The sequence below is a fragment of the Dysidea avara genome, chromosome 1 (assembly GCF_963678975.1).
Source record: "Dysidea avara chromosome 1, odDysAvar1.4, whole genome shotgun sequence".
In the NCBI taxonomy this organism is placed as follows: Eukaryota; Metazoa; Porifera; class Demospongiae; order Dictyoceratida; family Dysideidae; genus Dysidea; species Dysidea avara.
Genome location: NC_089272.1, coordinates 50,239,419 through 50,264,324, shown reverse-complemented (window position 1 = coordinate 50,264,324; position 24,906 = coordinate 50,239,419). Strand labels below are relative to the sequence as shown.

General features: G+C 37.3%; 1 protein-coding gene across 1 annotated transcript; it reads left to right on the top strand.

Moving 5' to 3' along the window:
- The first annotated feature begins 320 nt into the window (after positions 1–320).
- Positions 321–24,747, top strand: LOC136247295 (mucin-3B-like). The gene is made up of 13 exons (XM_066038912.1): positions 321–1,020; positions 9,984–10,289; positions 10,338–10,661; positions 10,751–10,843; positions 11,035–11,394; positions 11,661–11,978; positions 17,658–18,031; positions 18,203–18,302; positions 19,761–20,134; positions 20,324–20,405; positions 21,307–21,954; positions 22,833–23,206; positions 24,679–24,747. Exons 1-13 carry the CDS (start codon positions 321–323, stop codon positions 24,745–24,747), a joined length of 4,122 nt encoding a protein of 1,373 aa, XP_065894984.1.
- The last annotated feature ends 159 nt before the right edge of the window (positions 24,748–24,906 follow it).

Genomic DNA, 24,906 nt, shown 5'->3' with positions numbered 1-24,906 from the left:
TAATTGGCAATGTTAAGGCAGTCAGATTCAGCCAACAGCTGTAGATATTCAATTTTGTTCTTGGTGTTTCCTTGTTTGGGAAGATTGAGTGGAGTCCAGAGAGCTAATTAATTCCAACAAATTACTAAGTAAAAGTAAAGTATACTTACCTTATGGCACTTATTGCAGTTTTATGTGACAAAAGTTGTAAATAAGTATCTAAAACCCACAATCGAAGTGATGCTTGGTGGTTAGTTCCCCAGGGTTCAATCCTAGGGCCCTTACTTTTTTCTATTTATGTCAATGACTTGCCAAGTGTTATTTCTTTGTCTGACATTAATATGTATGCAGATGATACGGAGCTTCACTTTAGCCATGGTGACCTTTCTGTTGTGGAAAAAACCCTTCAAGCAGATGTAGAGAATGTTTCCACTTGGCTGGTTGTTAATAGACTCAAATTGAACATGATTAAATCATTATGTATGCTCATTGGTTCCCGCCAGAGAACTGGAGGGCTGAATCTCACAATAATGTTGGATGGTGCTATCTTGAAGCAAGTTTGTTCTACTAAGTATTTGGGTGTATATTTTGATCGGCATCTCACTTGGCAGGTTCATGTGGATTATGTTCTTGGTAGAGTTAGAAGGAAACTTTTTGCTATGAATCGGGTTAGGCCGGCTTCCTCTAGAGTTCTGCAGTTGCTATATCAAGCTTATATTTTACCGGTGTTGGATTATTGTGATACTGTGTGGTTACCATCAAATTCTAGTAGTACTCGTCATTTGGAAAGACTCCATTCTAAGTTTACATCATCTTTCCATTCCTCTGATAACTTTAACTTCCGATCATCTTTAACTGAAAGGCGTACTTTTCACACAGCTGTACAGGTTTTTAAAATTCTCAACAAGATTTCCCCTCCTTATTTACGTGGGATTTTTTCATATGCTGTGGATGTTACTGGTCGCTCTGGTAGAAATTTACACCGATTATTTGTTCCAAGTGTTAGAACTAATTATGGAAAACAGTCTTTGGCGTACAGGGGTACGGCCATATGGAACAGATTACCTAAAGCACTATACAGTGCTAAAACTGTGAATGGTTTTAAAACATTATTTTGTACAATGTAATTCTGTTTTGTTGTGTATGTATGTACTTATATTGTATTGTATTTTTTTGTTGTGCTCTCAGGGCATAGCTGAAAAACAGCCTTCTTTGGCTGACACTATTTTCCCTGATTAAATATCATTTTTAAAAAAAATAATAAAAAATACAAATTGAAAACCATACATAGAGTAAGAAAACATTTCAAGTAACACAGTGAAAAAAGAGGGATATAAGATGGTATTTCCAGTGGCTTATTGAATACAAAAAAGCTTGGTATAACCTGTATTATCAAGACACACGGTAATGTGCCGTGCGGCCCAAGAAGCCGGCGCGCCACACAGTGAGTATATTTACAGGAAGAAAGTAAACGCGATTTTCACACCTTTATAGCTCCGTGCTTCCTTATCCGATTGAAACCAAAGTTGCTACAGACGTGCCGGCTAGGTAGGGGAGTCCACATTCCAAATATAAAGAAAATCGCTCCAGCCATTGCCGAGATACGAGCGGCCAAAGTTAGGGTTTTTTTTCTTCGTTTTTTTCTTCTTCTACGTACATGTACTTCTTCTTCTGCTTCTTCTTTTCGCACACTTTGCAAAATCCGCCATAAAACGCGAATGCGCACTCCAATCGGGCTGATATTTGGTACACTTAAAGGGCTCATTAAGGCGAATCTCAGTACCAAGTTTGGTAGGAATCCGATGAACATTCACGGAGTTATGACCGATTATTTGCGTAAAATAAGGTCGAAGGTCTGTCATGCCCACAGGGTAAACCGCTTGAAGGAATGAGCTACAAATTGCTATGTAGATGGAGTAACTATCGTAGGAGTGCCTTTTTATGGTTTGAAAGGAACCCAGTTAAAGGCCATCGAGATATGACACTAAACCCAACCTGTGTCACAATTACGCGATCGATTTTTATGAATAAAAATTATTAGTTTTCACGCCTACCAGGCAAACCGCTTAGAGCAGTGAGCTGAAAATTGATGTGTAGCTGGAATAATTATCATAGAAATTTCTTGCAGTAGTACAGAAGAATCGGAGTACAAACCACTGTGTTATGATTCCAAAGCCAACTACGTGTAGCATATGCGAGATCGAGATACTCTAATAGAACAGTCACCCTAATAGAGCATTCAGCTACGTATCTAACTTACTCCATTACAGAATTATATGACATTGCAAGTTATTCTGTAGGGAGTTCAGCTACAAACCGTTAATCTTATAGACAATTCAGCTACAAGCAAGTCACTCTGTAGAGAGTTCAGCTACAAATATGTTGCTGTAGAGATTCAGAACATTATAAGTCACACCGAAGAGAATTCAGCTATAAACAAGTCACCTTGTAGAGACAACAAGTCACTCTGTAGAGAATTCAGCTACAAACAAGTCACTGCATAAAGGGTTCAGCTACAAAATAGCTACCCAATAGAGAGTTCATCTAGACCAGCTACAAACAAGTTACTTTATGCAATGTTCAGCTACAAGTAAGTCACTCTGTAGAGACTTCAGCTACAAACATTCAAGTCACTCTGTAGTACAAACAAGTCACCGTGTAGCTGGAGAGTTCAGCAACCAATCAAAAAAACCACTCTGTAAAGAGTTCAGCTATACAAACATGTTATAACTCTATAGAGAAAGTTATAACTCTATAGAGAGATCAGCTAGAAACAATTAGTCATCCAGTAGAGAGATCAGCTACAAGACATCACCTTATATAGAGTTTAGTTACAAAGGAACCACCATGTAGACAGTTCAGCTGCAAACATATCACCCTGTAGAGAGTGCAGCTATGAACAGATCACCCTGTAGAGAGTTCAGCTAGAAAAAGTCATCCTGTAGAGAGATCAGCTAGAAGGATCACCTTGTAGAGAGTTCAACTACAAACAAATCACCCTGCAGATATTTCAGCTACAAACAAGTCACCCTATAGAGAGATCAGCTAGAAGAAGTTACCTTGTACAGAGCTCAGCTACAAAGAAACCATCATATAAAGAGTTCAGCTGCAAACAAATCACCCTGTAGAAAGTTCAGCTACGAACAGATCACCCTGTAGAGAGATCAGCTAATAGAAATCACCTTGTAGAGAGTTCAGCTGCAAACAAATCATCTGTAGATAGTTCAGCCAGAAACAAGTTCACACTGTAGAGAGATAGCTAGAAACAAGTCACCCCATTGAGAGAGCAGCTACAAAGAAACCATCCTGTAGAGAGTTCAATTACAAACAGATAACCCTATAGAGAGTTCAGCTACAAACAAATCATCCTGTAGAAAGATCAGCTAGAAGAAGTCACCTTGTAGAGAGTTCAGCTACAAACATACCACCATGTAGAGAGTTCAGCTAGAAGAAGTTACCTTGTAGAGAGTTCAGCTACAAAGAAACCATTCTGTAAAGAGCTCAGCTGCAAACAAATCACCTGTACAGAATTCAACTGCAAACAAATTGTCCTGTAGAAAGATAAGCTAGACGGAGTCACCTTGTAGAGAGTTCAGTTACAAAGAAACCACTATTTAGAGAATTCAGCTACAAACAAACCACCATGTATAGAGTTCAGCTAGAAGAAGTTACCTTGTAGAACGTTCAGCTACCAAGAAACCATTCTGTAAAGAGCTCAGCTGCAAACAAATCACCTATATACAGAATTCAGCTACAAACAAATCACCCTGTAAAGAGATCAGCTAGAAGAAGTTATCTTGTAGATAGTTCAGCTACAAACAAATCACCCTGTAGAGAGATCAGCTAGAAGATGTTACCTTGTAGAGAGTTCAGCTACAAAGAAATCATCATGTAGAGAGTTCAGCTGCAAACAAATCACCTGTAGAGAGTTCAGCTACAACCAAATCTCCCTGTAGAGAGATCAGCTAGAAGAAGTTTCCTTGTAGAGAGTTCAGCTACAAACAAATCACCCTGTAGAAAGATCAGCTAGAAGAAGTCACCTTGTAGAGAGTTCAGCTACAAACAAATCACCATGTAGAGAGTTCAGCTAGAAGAAGTTACTTTGTAGAGAGTTTAGCTACAAAGAAACCATTCTGTAAAGAGCTCAGCTGCAAACAAATCACCAGTACAGAATTCAGCTACAAAGAAACCACCATGTAGAGAATTCAGCTACAAACAAACCACCATGTAGAGAGTTCAGCTAGAAGAAGTTACCTTGTAGAGAGTTCAGCTACCAAGAAACCATTCTGTAAAGAGCTCAGCTGCAAACAAATTACCTATATACAGAATTCGGCTACAAACAAATCACCCTGTAAAGAGATCAGCTAGAAGAAGTTATCTTGTAGATAGTTTAGCTACAAACAAATCACCCTGTAGAGAGGTCAGCTAGACGATGTTACCTTGTAGAGAGTTCAGCTACAAAGAAATCATCATGTAGAGAGTTCAGCTGCAAACAAATCACCTGTAGAGAGTTCAGCTACAATCAAATCTCCCTGTAGAGAGATCAGCTTGAGAAGTTTCCTTGTAGAGAGTTCAGCTACAAACAAATCACCCTGTAGAAAGATCAGCTAGAAGAAGTCATCTTGTAGAGAGTTCAGCTACAAACAAACCACCATGTAGAGAGTTCAGCTAGAAGAAGTCACCTTGTAGAGAGTTCAGCTACAAAGAAAGCATTCTGTAAAGAGCTCAGCTGCAAACAAATCACTGGTAAAAAATTCAGCTACAAACAAATCACCCTGTAGAGAGATCAACTAGAAGAAGTTATCTTGTAGATAGTTCAGCTGCAAACAAATCATATGTAGATAGTTCAGCCAGAAACAAGTTCACCCTGTAGAGAGATCAGCTAGAAACAAGCCACCCCATAGAGAGAGCAGCTACAAAGAAGCCATCCTGTAGAGAGTTCAATTGCAAACAGATAACCCTATAGAGAGTTCAGCTACAAACAATTCACCCTGTAGAGAGAGCAGCTAGAAGATGTTACCTTGTAGATAGTTCAGCTACGAACAAATCACCCTGTAGAGAGATCAGCTAGAAGAAGTTACCTTGTAGATCGTTCAGCTACGAACAATTCACCCTGTAGAGAGAACAGCTAGAAGATGTCACCTTGTAGAGTGTTCAGTTACAAAGAAACTACCATGGAGATTTTTGTAATAAATACATGTATTATGTATATAATTTGTACATTTACTGATACAATCAGAAATATTTAAAGTACATCTGCTTCATCTTTTCTTCTTCCTGTGGTAAAGAAAAAATGATAGGTTTAAAAAGTCCCAAAGCCAGCCATAGGCCGGCTTTGGGGTATACAAATACAAAAAGAAGTCAAATCTAATCCAAAACAGCCAAGCTGTGAAAAAAGTGTGCGGCCCTCAAAAAGGCTATGGTGAAAACAGATATGAAATCCAAGGTGGCGGCCAAGAAATGGCTGTGATGGTAGGTTAATGGTAAAAATTTTAATAACAACAATTCAGGTGAATTTGGTGCCGCTTGGTCTTGGCACAAAAATCACCTGAATTGTTGTTATTAAAATTTTTACCATTAACCTACCATCACAGCCATTTCTTGGCTGCCACCTTGGATTTCATATCTTTTTTCACCATAGCCTGTTTGAGGGCCGCACACTTTTTTTACAGCTTTGCTGTTTTGGATTAGATACTAACAATCCCACATAAGGCTTTAGTTAATGTGTTAAACATACTGAAACCATATATGTGATGGTTAAGTGTGGGCATTATATTAGATATAAGCTATTTCAAGTATTGTGGTAATTAAATTGAAACCATATATGTAATAGTATAGTATGCATTATACTAAAGTATAACATGATATACTAAAGTATAACATTAGTATAATACAGGATTTATATTAAAGCTTATTTGTATTCAATAAGCCACTGGAAATACCATCTTATATCCCACCTTTTTCACAGTGTAAGTGTGTTATGTATCTGTTACAATGTTATTACTGTAGAGTTATAATGCCATATACAAACATACATGTTCATGCTTGATACAGGCAGGTCCCATTGCACCATAGGTGCATAGGCCATTGCACCATAGGTGAAACTGTTGTAATTCATTTCTTTTAAAAATCATGAAACACACATGGGTGTTTTATTCACACCATTAAAGGGTGGAAGTGAAACACCCACTGAGGGTCTTGATTGTAACAGCACTTATAACACCCTGAGAGGAGTTCATGGAAGAACCCATTTTAACAGTGAAGTGATGGATGGAGTCTGGAAATTAATTATATATCCCAATGTCTGGATGGTAGGGAGTGATTAGCTAATAAACTAGTTCATACTCATTTAGATCACGGCTCCGCTGTTATTTGTCAACTGATGCCCCTTATCTACTCATTGTTACTCTTGGCAGGGGCGGATCCAGGGGCTGGCAAGGGGAGGGGCACAAACAGTAAATGGTTGGGGAGAGCCAGAACCCCTGCTCAGTGCTGCACTTTTGAATCGGCAAATAATCGCCTCAGTAGTATCTCACTGTTGCTATTAGCTATTTTGGCCTTTTCAGAGTCTTAAAAGCTGTTTTAAAAGCTCTGAATAACAGCAACATGATAATTATTTTTAGAGGCGCTTAGTACGGAGGTGCGGGTGGCAATTTCACAGCATATGTTCACAGTTAGTTTCACTTTGATTCGCTTTTATTTCAGGTGAATTTGTAATAAATGCTGCATATTGTCATGAGTTTCTTGGTCTGACATAAAGCTAGCTAAGTAGCTAGAAGTATGGCTGGCTCCTCAACAAAGTGAAGGGGGGGGGGGGGGGCATTTGCCCCAAATGCCCCATCCTGGATCCGCCATTGCTTGGTATAGTTGTTTTTATTTGCTTGTTTGTTTTACTTTGTAGCTAGTCAATGTTTCTGTGTTGCTTTTTGTATTGTATGTTTTTGGGGCCAGACCATCTTGTACAGTCTATAAGCCTTTTGTGCATGTACCCTTTCTTTGGAAATTGATAATATTAAAACCATGCAGTGCCATGCAGACTAATATTACCATGCAGTGCAGCTCCTAACATGCATGTTGGAAATTGATAATGTTCTAACTGATTTCTTGAATTCTGTTCAGGGTGACTGCTCTATTAGAGTATCTCGATCTCGCACTTGCTACACCAAGTTGGATTTCGTGTTATAACTCCGTGGCTTTAAGTCTGATTTTTCTACACCATTGAAGAGCCTTTCTAAGATGATAACTCCATCTGTACAGCGATTTTCAAAGCATTACCCCAAGTGGTTTATCTGGTAGGCTTGGCAAGCATAATAATAATAATAATAATAAAAATTAAAAATTAGCTAATCTCGATTGCGTAATTGTTACACACTGATGATTTTTTCGCTGTATCTTCCTGGTTTTTAGCTCGATTACTTTCAAACCACAAAAGGTTTGAGGTTCAATAGTTAACCTATTCACCCACCGATTTTCAGCTTCTTCCCATACGCGGTTTACCCTGTAGGCGTGACAATATATTGGTGTTATTTTTCGTGCATAATCGCTCATAACTCTTTGCCTGTTTATGGTATTCCAGCCAAAGTTGGTACCGAGATGCGCCTTTATACCCCCCTTCTGTGTGCCAAATTTCAAGGCAATCGGATAACGCGTTCGCGTTTTATAGCAGTTTTTGTAAGTGTGCGAAAAGAGGAAGAAAAATAAGAAGAAAAAAAAAAAACGAAGAAACTAAGCCAATTTTTGAAGTCGCATATCTCAGGAATGCCTGAAGCGATTTCGCTCAAATTTGGAATGTGGAGTGCTGATGGTGGAGGGAATCTACACAGCAAAATTTGTCTTGTTTCATCAAGGCAGCACAGAGCTACGGAGGTGCGAAAATTGCGTTTTCTTTCTTCCTGTCAATATACTCACGGGGTTGCGCGCCGGCTTCTTGGGCCGCACGACACACTACCGTGTGTCTTGATATATATCTTAATTAATCCTTAAACCCGCATACTGTGATTATCAACATTTTATGATAAATGAGTTGATGTTGTGCTACTTCTAAAAACTAGGTGCCATACAGCTAGCTAACTCATCTGGAATTAACCAACAATAGGTATTAGTGTATTAACCAAAAGGGTGTTTGGTTTTGCAATAATACATTATTATTAGTGTGTGTAATTCTCGTATTTTGTAATTCATAAAATTTTTGTAATTTTTCAATTATGTTGCTATGCACTGCTAAGGAAGTGCTTGACAAACAAACAACTTTTACTAACATGTTACACACAGAAGTATCTTCTAAACCATTTTATAGTTGGGCTATTGTGTTTTTTTCCCACAAATTCCCTCAACAAAGCCTCAAAACTGTTCTTCATTTCATTTGTGTATGTAAGGGATATGCCCTCTTTCAACTCAAAGGGATAGGCTATTCCTAGTAGTCTACGAGGCCTGCACAGTTGTTTTTTAGTTGTTAAACACCTGTAAAACCCTAAAGGGAAGGTAATTCACAAAGTCTGAGGGAAGTTACCACATCCCTATTTCAGTCTGCCAAAAAGAAACCCCCTCAGAGCAAAGTTTATCTGTGCAGAAGTTAATACACACTTCATTTTACTTTTACTTTTTACATAAAAGCTGCTATTACCGTTATTTAACAATTTTGCTCACGTGGGTGTGTATGAACAAACATAGGTAGATAAATAGATAGGTACACACACACACACACACACACACACACACACACACACACACACACACACACACACACACACACACACACACACACACACACACACACACACACACACACACACACACACACACACACACATTTACAAAAACAATTTCAGTAAACCCGCATGCCCACAGCCGGTTGAAGGCTGGCTGTGGACACGCACCTAGTTTAAAAATATTAAACTACTGAGTTTTAATGAAGGATATTCTAAGCTGACAGCATAGAAAGCTTGTCTATCAAACAGTACAGTAGTACTGATTAAGTAGGGATTGCCCAAGTAGTGAACAGTGCCTGCTAAAATACCACTCACCCTAGAAATATACTAAGTGGCAAAAAGTACTCTAATAATCTTAACATATTAAACGTCGAATATAGCACTTAATCTAAGTAAAACCCCATTCTGAAGATTTAAAACTTGCTAAAACTCCTATTTTTAGTCTGCCTGCCTTCTTCCTCCCAGCTTTACTGCAGTCAGATGGCTAAAAGCTTCAAACAACGCATCATATATACAACCACCATTTTTTGGGGTTCCCATGAGTGTCTGTCCTCTGTACTTTGCCTTTCCTTTTATCGTCATTTATGCTGGTTGTCTTCCTCTTCATGAAATAAAGTCAAGGTGTTAATTTTCCATATCAATACTTTTCTTATTTAGATGCCACAAATTTATTTGAAGCAGTTATGCCACTAGTTTAAGAGGTATTACTGTTAGAGAACTCTATTTACAAGGTAGGACTTTTTATGAACTCATTATAATGAACCAATAACAATCGACAGACACACTCCTATCAGATGATCTAGCTGGACAAATAACAATTGAGAGATGCTCTCCTTAATGATCTAGCTGTACTCATAGCAATATACATGCCCCTTATTAGAAGCACAATGGAAAACAAGGCATGAAAAGGCCACTCCACTTAACTAAATATCGTGCATGGTGCAGTACACTGCTTCAAGTATTACGCCATACTAGACAAAGATGTTAACTTTTGTAAATGTGAAAACTAGAGAATTTGAACAAATTATTAGATGAAACATGGACCCATATACTAAAATGCAGTGAAACAAGAAACATGGTGGTATAGCAACATTGCTATGTGGAGTTTAACTTAAATTTCCACATAGATGCGTAGTAATTTCAATCTTTTACTACCTATTAGTGCTTGGATCCCTACTAGTGATATCTCTACTATACAGCACTACACTGTGTAGGATAGGAAAAATTAATTGCACATGCGTACCTTTTCTACACGGTACAATAATTACACAATTTGTTTTTTAGTTCAATTATTAGGGATAGCTCTGAATACTTCTACCATCCAAGCACTGGGTCAGCCACTAACACTGGAGTGTAATATGACTACTGTGAGAGGTGTCACCAGTAGAGTGGATATTGTGTGGAGAAGGGATGGCTTACGTATAGTAACTGCCAAGAGAGTTACTGTTAGCTACTCCCATGATAATTTAGCTATATACACTTTCACCTATACTATCCCACAATTAAGCATCACCGATGATGGTGGAGTGTACCAGTGTGAAGTAGTGATCAACACTAGTCCACCAATATCATCTACAGACAGCATCACACTGGATGTCACCGGTATTTTAATATTTTATTTGTCTTAAGTATTTACAGTTGTCTTTGTAGTTCCTACACCTGATGTATCAATAGTACCATTTGGTCCAATAATAGATGGTGTGGTAGGAAGTCCTCAAGAAATACACTGTACAGTGAGTACAGTTAGTGGAGTGGAGTTGAGTTCAGTAATGATAAGTTGGATGGGACCTGGAGGAGATATTATTAGAAATAATAGTAGAATGACCATTAGCCCAATTTCTTCAATAAATAGTTATTACGTCAGCACTCTTGAATTTACCTACCTGATGGAGGGAGATGAGGGTATATATAGTTGTGATGTGATGATATTTTCGGCTGAGGCATCAGACTACATTGAAATAAGAAACCTCACAGGTTAGTTCATCGTCTTATCATCTATTGTAATGTATCTATGGTAATGCATCCTGAAGATAATATTATGTGACTTTTTCTTTTGTGTGTAGTTCCCACGACTTATGGTTTAAGCATCATTGCACATCACACTCAGATAGTTGGTCAGCCACTAACACTGGAGTGTAGTGTGACTACTGTTAGAGGTATCACCAGTAGAGTGGATTTTACTTGGAGTAGTAATGGTGCCACCTTACAAACCGAAGGAAAAAGTGGCAGGATTTTGCAATACAAGACTTAGATGTGTACAGTAACACTTACACCATTTCATCATTGAGTGTAAATGATGATGGTAGAACATATCGGTGTGAGGTGATAATTGATGCTAATCCACCAGTTGTAGCTGCCAGTAATCTAACACTGCACATTACATTTCCTGCTCCAGAAGTCAGTATAACACCATCTGGTCCTATACAAGGAGCTATGGTAGGTAGTCCTCAAGATATTCGATGTACAGTGAGTACAGGTAGTAGAGCTGATTTGAGTTCAGTAATGATAAGTTGGATAGGACCTGGAGGAGATACTATTACAAATGATAGTAGAGTGACCATCAGCCCAACCAGTGGTAGTGGTAACAATTACACTAGTAGTCTACAGTTTATGTACCTGATGGAGGGAGATGAAGATAAGTATATTTGTGATGTTGTGATACTGGGAACAGTTGCATATGGTTTGTTGGAAATTAGCAGCCTCAATAGTAAGTTGATGTGCCTCAATTCTTTGTGGCTTTCTAAAATACAATCATATAAAACATTAAATATGATTCATTCAATTGTCACAAGCTGTAACTACATAATTGTACTATGTTCAATGTTTCCACAACTAATATTATGTAGAACAAACTATTAAGCAGGATTTCCATCTTACCCAATTTTTTGGCTGATATATATTTTTGACTGTAATTACAAAGCTCCTGTATACCAAGGATAATAAGATACATTTTTAAATTTACTTTTTATTTAGTTCCAGATCCAACTGTGGCTGTTGCCATGCTTAACCCTCAAGAACTAGGTCAGCCAGTAACACTGGGGTGCAATGTAAGTGCTGTGAGGGGCATCACCAGTAGAGTGGATATTATTTGGAAAAAAGACAATGTTTACCTCACAACTGTTCAAGGACTCAATGCAAGTTTCTTTGGTAATAACGGTGCATTTTACATGGACACTTATCACATCCCACAACTGAACACATCTGATGATGGCACAGAGTACCAGTGTGAGGTAGTGATCAATACTAGTCCACCAATAATAGCTACAGATAGTATTATATTTAATGTTACTGGTAAGTGTGGTCAGTAAAGTACAAGCATAAGGATTTTGCGAACTGATGAAAATCATTACAATAAAAGTACCTAATAAACAAGGAAGGATTTTCATCATTATCTGCAGTGCAAAATTACTTCCTACTTTGATTATTGTGGTTTATTGAACTACATGGCTAATAAAGTAGTAAATTGCACTTTAAGCAATAATAATGACTCTTGTTTTATTGTAATGTTACCGACTACATACGCAGTCTCTGAAATTTTAATTCATGTATTTTGCCATATAATTTCAATAGGTAGAAGGAAAAATTAGCAATTTTAAAGTTGAATTAGTGATTAAAAAGTAGTGAAACAAGGGAATGGCTAAAAGTAGTGAACAAGAGAGGTTGCCTATCCTGCAAGATGTACTAGTGGACCATGGTTATAGACTGAAGTATAGGAATTAAATGTCGACAAGTATATCTGCAGGTATTGGCAACCTCTATTGTTTTACTACTTTTTAGCCATTCCCTTATTTCACTACTTTTTGATCCCTTATCTAACTTTATAATTCCTATATTTTTTCCTTGTACTTGTTTGTTTGTTTACTTTTTTCATTATTATGGATAATGAACATGTGCATAATGCATCAAAAGAAAGAAAGGAATCTGAATTATTACAATAAGTGAAGTACCATAATGCTTCATTTTAAGCTTTGTTCAGCCCATTACATAGCTCCACAGATGGAGTATAATACGAGAAATACCATTCCAGTTACTGCAGACAGTTTTCATAATAACGTGGTAGTCAGCAGAGAAGAAACCTTATGTGCTTCATTGAATTGACACCTGGCACTGTCAGAGAAAAGTGATGGGATATACAGTAAAGGTAAGTCCATGATTCATGTATTGTATGCACTGTGGTTGGCAAAAAGGCACATCTCAGGATGACACGACATCGAACAGTGTAGAAATCAAGCCCTAACCTTATCCATTGTTGAATATTATGCTTTGCTGGAGGCATCGGGCAGTCAGTTAGGCAGTTAATCAGCATAAAATTCTGTTGAATATAATTTTTAAAAAATTCTGCAGAAACTTTTTGGAAGGATTTAGTGTTGGTCTGAAGACATTTTAGGGTTCGGCTGTGCCTAACCAGTGCTGCCAAGCTGTCATGAAGGGAAATTTAGGCTGGTTTTAGGGTGGCATTTTTGGCTAGAATAGTCCAGTTCTTTGTGATCCCTAATATACAGTGCTATCAAAATATTATTGTATGATTAATCTATACACTTTTGTAGCATAATTCATTATTAGTGAAACTCTAAAGCACAATGTCAAAAGAAAAATAATGATGACAGGTGCCAGACGTATCAGAGCATAGTTACACAATAAACTGAATACATCTGGTTCTATAATATTATTATGGAAATAGTTATTTCTTGATAATTTTCTGGCTGTTACATAGCCCTATACATGGAGGACAATGCATGAAGCTACATAATATTAAATAAACTTGCAGATGGAGGGTATAAAAATTAAGGGAAGTGTCCATAGGTAATGTACAATGCCATTGTCGTGTTTTTTGCAAATTTATGTGTTGAACTGTGAGAAGGAAACACAAATAGCAAACCATGATGCATGCATTGTACATACTGCAGAATGCCAAAAGTTGAATGATAAATAATCCTAAGTTATCCTTGTCTGTAGAAATTGCAATAGATTAACTATTTAGAATTCCATAGCATTATATTGGAAGCATTTTAGTTACTGTAAAGGTATACTTTGGGTTTGTTTATAACAGGATTGTAAAGGTATTGTGAAGCATTGTGAGGTCGGTTTCTGATAGATATTTGGATAGAAAAGCTCAAACCTTCATGATCCCTACTACACAGTACTATCAAATAATAATATTATAAATTTTTATTTTGCAGTGCCTACTCCTACAGTCAGTATAACACCATCTGGTTCTATACAAGGAGCTATGGTAGGTAGTCCTCAAGATATCCAGTGTACAGTGAGTACAGTTAGTGGAGTAGAGCTGAGTTCAGTAATGATAAGTTGGATGAGACCTGGAGGAGATACTATTAGAAATGATAGTAGAGTGACCATCAGCCCAACCAGTGGTAGTGGTAACAATTACACTAGTAGTCTCCAGTTTATGTACCTGATGGAGGGAGATGAGGGTACATATGAGTGTAATGTGATGATACTGGAAACCTTTGTGAATAATTCTGTAGAGCTCAGAAACCTCAATGGTATGTGTATATATTAGTACAGATTTGTGTCTGCTATGTTTCAATTAAATTACATATACATAAATTCTTGCCTAGGAAGTACATGTAGCTACCTGTAGTTAAGTATCGCTATAACAAAGTATCATGTATAATGCCAATCTTATGTGTCATTCTGTTCTAATGGTAATCTGTTATTGATAGTTTAAGTCACAGTGGCTAATAAACTTGTGTAGGCAAATAAAAGTTTGCGTATATGCAGATTTCCAGCTTCCTATTGTGTATATCACTAACTGTGTTAATGCATGACATACAATGTTTGGAGACGCAATATTAAATATGGTGTTCCACCAATGCAGAAAATACTGATATATGTATATTTGATATTGATACCCAGCAGTGTTTTCACAGATACAGATGCTGATACCAATTATTGCTATATTTTTATGGTTGCCTGTTCATGGCTATATTGTATTGTACTGCTTGTATTTATTTGCACTGGTGTTTTATAACAGAGTAAATGCCTTCCAAGTTAGCTATACATGACTGCAGTATTAGGGATTTTTATTTTGCAGTGGGTGTTCTATTAGAGTATATCAATTTTTCATGCAAATGTTATACATTTTAGTTACTCAACACTTGACAAAGCAAACCTGCTTCCTTTATGCTAAACTAATGCTCAATGCAATCTGAAGTCTGTTGTTATGCTCCAAGCTCAACTAGCATAGCATTTATGTTCAAAACTATGTCAGTGGTACCAAATCCTACACCTTTTGATGCATGTGCACTGATTATACCAAGGTTATTGTCATTTTGGTGGTAGCTCTATATCCAAAATAGAAAGAAAGTAATTGTCAAGGTTAAACCAGCTATAGCAGGGTGGAATAACCTCAGCAGCAGCAGCAGCAGCAGCAGCAGCAGCAGCAGCAGCAGCAGCAGCAGCAGCAGCAGCAGCAGCAGCAGCAGCAGCAGCAGCAGCAGCAGCAGCAGCAGCAGCAGCAGCAGCAGCAGCAGCAGCAGCAGCAGCAGCAGCAGCAGCAGCAGCAGCAGCAGCAGCAGCAGCAGCAGCAGCAGCAGCAGCAGCAGCAGCAGCAGCAGCAGCAGCAGCAGCAGCAGCAGCAGCAGCAGCAGCAGCAGCAGCAGCAGCAGCAGCAGCAGCAGCAGCAGCAGCAGCAGCAGCAGCAGCAGCAGCAGTGATAGTAGAATAAGAAGAATACAAAGAGGATAAGAAGCAGCAGCAGTACATTGCCCTACCAGTCTATTTTAGGGGCAGTAGTTGACCTGGCTTGATCATTTGTGATCGATGTCCACTGCAGCCCTTCTCAATTTTAACAAAAACTGGCAAGCACAGTGTGATAGTGTTTGATTAGCTTCTGGACAAGCCCCTAACTTATTATGCTGCTTTACTTAAATTAAGGTTAACAAAGCACAACCTTTAACTCATCAATTGAACAAACTAAACTCATGTAGGAGCACCATTTAGGTGACTAAATATCAAACAACAATGGCCATTATGAGTCTTTATTGCCATATTTGGCTGCCATTTTTACTTTGATTTCACAACTAGCACCAACAATTAACAATTAATATGCTGATTGGTTTTGCAACACCTCGGGCAGTGTGCACTTAGTGGATTCTAGCAGTGCACACCCCGGGGTGCAATCACCACTTACCATGGATTTTATATATGTCCACATGTACAAAATAAACATGACTATGTAATATTTTCCTAGCTATATACACTACCCTTCCATCGCACCAGGCTCTATTTCCTACTTTTGCAATAATTCTAATCACAATAACATTTTCTACAAAGCCATTAAGTGAATATGGAGTAACACTTAACAAATGAACACACATGCAAATACCTACCACATAATGTTGACCAAGTGCAATAAAGTATACATAACAACACAAAACAGGTAAACACTTATGCAAAGATCTACACACAAATATTTTGGGGAAAAAGCGACTGAGGAAATTATTGGGCTAGGGTGTAATAACTTTTGCACAAGACAGGCAGATAACATTGTGAATATGGCACAATACAGTACATAACTGGTTTAAAAGTTGACCATGAAACAAATGCCTTCCAATAAGTATATACTAGATTGCAGCAATGCACAATATATGTATAGCAACACAACATGATATCTGCAACCACTGAATGTCATGTGAGCTAGATCTAGTATAATTGATTTGGTTTTTGCCATGCACAAATAATTAGCACTTAATCCGCCCAAATTTTCCCCAAATTTTCTCAGTTCCCTATCACCCCATTACAATAATAATACTGTATTGTAGTATCACATACACACACACACACACACACACACACACACACACACACACACACACACACACACACACACACACACACACACACACACACACACACACACACACACACACACACACACACACACACACACACACACACACACACACACACACACACACACACACACACACACACACACACACACACACGTGTAATGGGAAGAACACATATATTTAATGGGAATATACCTGTAGTTTAAGCTTTGACAATCAATACATAGTGAAATTATGTACCTTAGGAACACATCACAGTCATAATTGGTGCTTGTTGCAGCAGCAAGTGATTTGCATGAATCAAGAAAAATAATTTAATGGTTCATACACGTCGTGGCAAGAAAATGTATTGCAAAGACCACAAATTGCAGTGGGTAAGCAGCAACACAAAGAGTGGAAAGTACAAAGAGTGAAAAGGATTAACCTAGACACGGGAGCACAAACTGCAGTGAATGTGTCATTTGTGAAGCAATTGACAAAATACCATGAGACTACATTGCCTGGCAGGATGCAAATATCACGCATGCAACTAGCTATCACACATGTAACTATCACGCATGCAACTAGCTAACACACATGCAAATATCACACAAGCAAATATCACACATCCAACTAGCTATCATGCATGCAAATGACACGCATACAAATATCACATGTGCAACTATTGCGCATGTGAACACAGCATATGTTTATTTAGGGATCTCTTGATCTTAATCTCCCAAACTAGTAGTGATTCATTATGACATCGTCCTATTGTACAAGATTGGTCCAAAATTCAAACCTGACTCAAGCAAGCATATTGATTTCAATTCATGGTGCTATGACAAAACACAACAGGCAGGATAGGATATGTTAACCATGTTAGCCTCATTTACCATGGTGTGGTACGTAGGTTCACACTGTATTTCTCCTATACCCACACCAAGGCATGTTAATTACATCAAATTTGATTTGCATGGTTTTGTAACTAGCACATCACTGAAGCAAAGCATTACTTTAATAATTATGTAATAGTGTTTTGTATTATTACTTACCCAAGAAAATAATGCATTACATGACAATATACTGTAATACATTATCCCCAACGCTATTTCTATTTATTAATTGAAGTACATGTTAGTATTCAGCATATATCTGAAGGTTGTTGTTTTTATAGTTGTGATCCTTGACAATGCCACTGTAACAAGTTTTGACACTCAGATAGTTGGTCAGTCACTATCACTGGAGTGTAGTGTGACTACTGTGAGAGGTATCACCAGTAGAGTGGATGTTGTGTGGAGTAGTGATGGTTTAGAGATTAATAGAACTGAGGGAGTAAATGCAAGTTTAGCACAACGTGTAGCAATGGTATACTCAGTTTATTACACCATCCCACAACTGAGCACAACTGATGATGGTAGAGTGTACCAGTGTGAGGTTGAGATCAACACTAGTTCACCAGTTATAGCTACCGGTAGTGTCACACTGGATGTTACAGTTCCTACTCCTACAGTCAGTATAACACCATCTGGTCCTATACAAGGAGCTATGGTAGGTAGTCCTCAAGATATCCAGTGTACGGTGAGTACAGTTAGTGGAGTGGAGTTGAGTTCAGTAATGATAAGTTGGATGGGACCTGGAGGAGACACTATTAGAAATGATAGTAGAGTGACCATCAGCCCAACCAGTGGTAGTGGTAACAATTACACTAGTATTCTCCAGTTTATGTACCTGATGGAAGGAGATGAGGGTATATATGAGTGTGGTGTAATGATATTGGAAACAAGCAGAAGGAGTACAACAGAGATGACAAATATTATAGGTAAGTTACTGACTTACCATATGCTTTAACCATAAAATCAAATCCGTATGGCTTATGGTAATCAGTAAAAGTTATCACATAACAGTAAAGCTGAATTGATAATAACTGAATTATTTTGCATAAGAGTGTAGATAAATACTTATTAGTTAAATGAAAGTAAACATAAGCAACCTTGTAGTGAAACATGCCTTATAAATGCTAAGTTAATTTTGACAAGATCTGCAAAAGGGGTTTATATCGAGTGGCTGCAGGATCAAGCCTGCCCAGGTCCAGTCATGGATTATTTCTTCTTTCTTCAACTTTTTACAACATACTTAATGAAATTAATTTATCATCTTTAGATGAGCTATAGGACCAGGTGTCCTACAGACCTTCAGCACTTGTGCTGTAAAACCTTAATAAATAAAACATAAATTAATTAATTAATTATAGCTGTTCCAAGTTTGATTAATTGTACTGCTCATGTTTTAAATCTTTTCAAGGTTACACAAAGTAAAAGTGGTATGTTAGGAAACCTAATTGCACTCTGGTACCTAATTAACGCATCAAGTTATGGGTTGCCAGTACATGCATCTGCAAATGCTTTAAATACAGTACCTGTAATCAATCATTTCTTTTATCATACCATGTGCTTTGTACTGAATAATAAACATCACGGGATATTTCAGCTTCCAGCCTTATTTACATGTACAGTACTTAAATCAAAATCAACTTCACTTTATTACTTTCAGCATTGGTTATTCACTGTCCATCCCAAATTTGCATTCAGAGTGATACAAAATACCGTACTTTAAATGAGTTTCTATGCAATTAGCTTGCATACCTGTAAAGTGCACTTGAAGTGATGCCTGAGGCTAAAATGAGTGAGAGTTATATACTTATGAATGAGATCTTAGTGATGATTTTAAAAGTTTTTATGTAGAAATTGCAAATTTTGTTGATTATTCCTCTCCAATTTTAGCTTAGAGTGCCTTCCTGACAGATCTTACATGTAAGAGATGAATTTTCTAATGTATGAGATGGAAAACCATGCAATCCAATGAGAGTTTCTCATACATAGTGTGTGAGAGTTGAGGTATCTATGCATTATACAGTAGAACCTCAGTTATATCCAGAACCCACTTGCTTGGTTAACTGAACTATGGAAGTGACTGCTATAATTAATTATTAGAGCAGTGACTGTTCTATTAGGGTAGTTGAAAATACTGATAATTTAAAAAAAATGCTTTATGCTACTTTAAGTTATATATGCACAGTTTCAGAAATACAGACTTTTTCTACTTTAAGTTATATATGCACAGTTTCAGAAATACAGACTTTTTAGACTTACAGACTACCATTGGTTCCAAGGGGTTCAAATAGCTGAGGTTCCACTGTACTATGATATACATTGTCAAGTATTATGCTATGCACTGAAATGATATTCTTCCTCATTGTCTTTCCACTACATGTATTTAGTACCAACACCAACTGTCAATGTCACCACCCTCACCACTCAGATAGTTGGTCAGTCACTAACACTGGAGTGTAGCGTGACTACTGTGAGAGGTATCACCAGTAGAGCGGATATTGTGTGGACTAGTAGTGATAATTTGCTAGCAGAGGTAGTTCAAGGAATTAATGCCAGCTTTACAACTGAAACTTCCATGGGCTTCACATCTATCAACACAATTTCTCATCTGAACATAACTGATGATGGTAGAGTGTACCAGTGTGAGGTAGTGATCAACACTAATCCGCTAGTTATGGCTACTGGTAGTGTCACACTGGATGTTATAGTTCCTACTCCTACAGTCAGTATAACACCATCTGGTCCTATACAAGGAGCTATGGTAGGTAGTCCTCAAGATATCCAGTGTACAGTGAGTACAGTTAGTGGAGTGGAGTTGAGTTCAGTAATGATAAGCTGGATGGGACCTGGAGGAGACACTATTACAAATGATAGTAGAGTAGCCATCAGCCCAACCAGTGTTAGTGGTAACAATTACACTAGTAGTTTCCACTTTATGTACCTGATGGAGGGAGATGAGGGTACATATGAGTGTAATGTGGTGATACTGGAAACAAGTGCATCGAATACTGTTATAATAAGCAATTTGACTGGTAAGTAAAATATAGTAGCTTGTTTTGTAGTGAATGTAGTGAAATTTACTATGAGTGATATCTGCAATGACTTTTTTGTCAAATTGTTGACATCACAAACAAAATGGCTCTGTTAGTGTGGGGACTATGTACAGGGAGGTATTAGATGAGGTATATAGCATTTTCCTATGATAGCATTTATAAATTTGAAAAAATGGTGAAAGTAAGGAATATGGAATATAATCCAATACAAATGTGCTTATTTGTTGGTAAATCTAAAAAAATTTCAATGTATTTTTCTTGCTGAAGACCATTTTACATGGTTACAAAATGTTTACTACTTTTACCATTATTATCTCTTTTTTCCACATGTAAACAACTATAGACAACATTTATTTCCATTACTGTGTGTGAAAGTCTCTATAGCCTACATTATTTGGCCTTTTTGTCTATTATGACATCATATTTCATCATTGTAGATATTGTCAATTTCACAAAATGATTTCATTTTAAAAACTGAGATCAGGGCAATTATCCTACTTGTGAGGACTTAGAAAACAAATTTTTCCTAATTATGACTTTACATGTAACATTATTGGATTAATCCAGCTAATTATTCCTTTCTCAAGACTGTTTTGTGACTGTTTAATAACACTATATAAGACACAGAAAGCTAGTGTCTTTGAAGAATAAGCACACGAAGGGAAGATGTTAGAATGATACAATAGGCATGCACCCAACCCCAGAAATTGCTTCACGCACTAAATCGCAAATTTTTCTCACGAATTGGGAAGTGATGGACCATTCACAAATATCTTTTTTTGTGAATCATTCCAATATACGGTATATGCACTGTGTAGTAATAATCATGTATGTCTGGCATGTTAGTAATATAAATGATTCATAATTTATTATTCTGTAGTTCCTCCTCTGGGTAATGTAAGTGTAACTGCTCCCAACACTCAGATAGTTGGTCAGTCACTAACACTGGAGTGTAGTGTGACTACTGTGAGAGGTATCACCAGTAGAGTGGATATTGTCTGGAGTAATGATGGAGAAGAATTACAAAGAATAAATGGAACTAAATTAAATGCTAATTTTTCTGACCATTCCACAATGTACACATCCACATTTACCATTTCAGTACTTAGCACAACTGATGATGGTAGAGTGTATCAGTGCGAGGTAGTGATCAACACTAGTCCACCAGATATGATGACTGATAGTGTCACACTCGATGTTACAGTTCCTACTCCTACAGTCAGTATAACACCATCTGGTCCTATACAAGGAGCTATGGTAGGTAGTCCTCAAGATATCCAGTGTACAGTGAGTACAGTTAGTGGAGTGGAGTTCAGTTCAGTAATGATAAGTTGGGTGGGACTTGGAGGAGACACTATTACTAATGATAGTAGAGTGACCATCAGTCCAACCAGTGGTAGTGGTAACAATTACACTAGTAGTCTCCAGTTTATGTACCTGATGGAGGGAGATGAGGGCATATACAGGTGTAATGTGATGATACTGGAAACAAATACAACGGATTTTGTCATAATATACACACTCAGTGGTGAGTAAGTCTTCAGTTAGCTGGTGTGTTGCAAATATAAAACATGTAACTTACCTCTAAAAATAGTCTTTAATATATTAGACATTGGGATAGTCTGAGCATTAATTTTATTCTCTTCAAGAAAATTAAAATTTGTTTGTTATACAAATGCCTTATTTGTTACTTCTATACAAATGGAGCCATGCTTCAAAGACTTTACTGGAACTGTATGAATAACTAACATACAGTCCAGTAAGGTGTTAAATTATCGCACATTACCCATTTTAATTAAATTTTCAAATATTGGCACTATTATGCTGACATAGTGCTTGATGCTTTTTAGTCACCTAGTATGCTTTAAATTATGCTCTGGGACCTAGTTGGCAATAAAATCAGTATAACATGTCTGTACCTGAATCCATATACATCCAAATACCCACAGTATTATACTTGAATATAAACCAGTTGTATCAAAGCAGTTGTAGAATATCTAGTTATTAATGCTTTATACCTCAGACTCATGTCAACAACTATTCCTGCTGTGATACAACTATAACATACTTTCCTGCAAAGTTTCAAGAGCCTGGATATCAATAATAATTATTATAGTTGTGTTTTGAAAAGGTCAGGTTTTAGGAATTGTATAGAAAATACAGTGAACAAAGGTGATGCCTCACAATTTAGAGTGCATCTACATAGTTACAGTATGGTCCCAAAAAGAGGTATGTACATTATTACTTCCACTGAAACAAAATAATCATGTAAGAGTTGAATTGTTCCTGCAAATAATCATAAGGCACATTCAAACATTGGTTAAACAAAAAATATGTGTAAAATGATTATTTTGGTATAATTAGGTCTTACAATTTCAAATGTGAGTTCTTTCTTATGTCATATAGTGCCCTCTCCAAGTAATATTAAAGTCACTGCTCCCAACACTCAGATAGTTGGTCAGTCACTAACACTGGAATGTAGTGTGACTACTGTGAGAGGTATCACCAGTAGAGTGGATATTGTGTGGAGCAGAAATAGCATGCAAAGTCTTATGCTGAAAGGAGCAAATGAAAGCCTATCAAGTGAGAACTCAGTAAAATATTTGACATCTTACACAATCCCATTACTGAGCACAACTGATGACGATAGAGTGTACCAGTGTGAGGTAGTGATCAATACTAGTCCACCAGTTATGGTTACTGGTAATGTCACACTGGATGTTACAGTTCCTACTCCTACAGTCAGTATAACACCATCTGGTCCTATACAAGGAGCCATGGTAGGTAGTCCTCAAGATATCCAGTGTACAGTGAGTACAGTTAGTGGAGTGGAGTTCAGTTCAGTAATGATAATTTGGATGGGACCTGGAGGAGACACAATTACAAATGATAGTAGAGTGACCATCAACCCAACCAGTGTTAGTGGTAACAATTACACTAGTAGTCTCCAGTTTATGTACCTGATGGAGGGAGATGAGGGTATATATGAGTGTAATGTGATGATACTTGAAACTACCACACTGGATGACACTGAACTGAGGAATCAAATTGGTAAGTTAAAACCTATACAGTACAACTTTTGATACTGGTCTGGCTAAGCCCCTCTAAATTAGGAGTGGGGGCTCTAGCCCACATAGCCTCCCCTGATGGTACTTCATAATCAAGACACACAATAGTACAGTATGTTATGTGAGGTGTGAAAAAGTGGTGCCAATATTTGGCATACAAATGTCTGTTTTAGCTAGGAAATTTCATTTTTAAGCATCCATAACTTAAGAGATGATACCAGAATGAAAAGTAACCATTTTTGCAGTGGAAACCTCTGGGTACCTCCTTTATTAAGTTTGAACTAATTCAGTATAGAGATTAAATGTCCACTAGTATATCTGCTCCACTATCTGTATATCTTCTTCACTACATTTTAGCTATTCCCTTGTTTCTCTACTTTTTGATCCCTATAGCTAATGCAACTTAAAATTCCTAATTTTTCTTCTACTTGTTTAGGTAGGCCTGCATGAAATATGCCAACATAACAAAAGCATAATAGACTAAAATGCCATGCCAGCATAGTGCTAGCATATTAGGTGGATATTTCAAACTATGGAGCTTAGTTTTTTGAAACTAGATTGATACGCCCTAATAGAGCAGTCAGGAGCTTAGTTTTTTGAAACTAGATTGAAACGCCCTAATAGAGCAGTCAGCGGAAAATGCAAACTGCAATAGAACACTCAAATGTATTGCGTGGCACATAGCTCCTTAGATCAGTACTCTCTAATTTATTATTATTATTTTTTTATTTCCCCGGGGTATCCAGCACCCATTGCCACCACCCCTAGCACTAGATGTTGAAGTGCTAGCCAAAAGAAAGACTAAAAAATTTATTGGATTAAGGGAAAGGCACCTGACCTTCTATCAGAGCAAGGTCAAGAGCCCTATGGCTGGCTGGGCATGTAGAACAGTCACTTTGTAGTAAAATGCTTTAATAGAGCAATCACTGATTAAAATATTCCAGATTATTGTAAGAAATGTTGTGAATCTAGGAGCATAATGCAAGCATAATGGGAACACTGAAGAGCATAATAGATTGAAATTCCTGAAAGCATTTTGGACAAAGTTTTGAGCATATTTAACTAAAGCTTACATTTAGGTAGTAAAGATGAATTTTTGGCAGTAAATTGCAAATGTTGTAGTTATCACTTGTAATTAAAACAGTTTACTTAAATTTCTGTATTAAGTCTGTGTTCTGTTTTAGCTACCGTACAGCCTCTGCATCAAGGATAATTTTGTGTTGTATCTGAAGAATTTAAACTTTACTCTATAATATTATTATAGTTTTCAGGCCTCACAATGCCAAAATTTTTCTCAAATGTGAAAATTTCAATGCCAGAGATGAAAATATCTGAAGCCATCAGCCATTTGTTAATCAAATTGGAAAGATTGCTGCCCGTTTTCATATTGGTCTGACAAATTTCAGATCAAG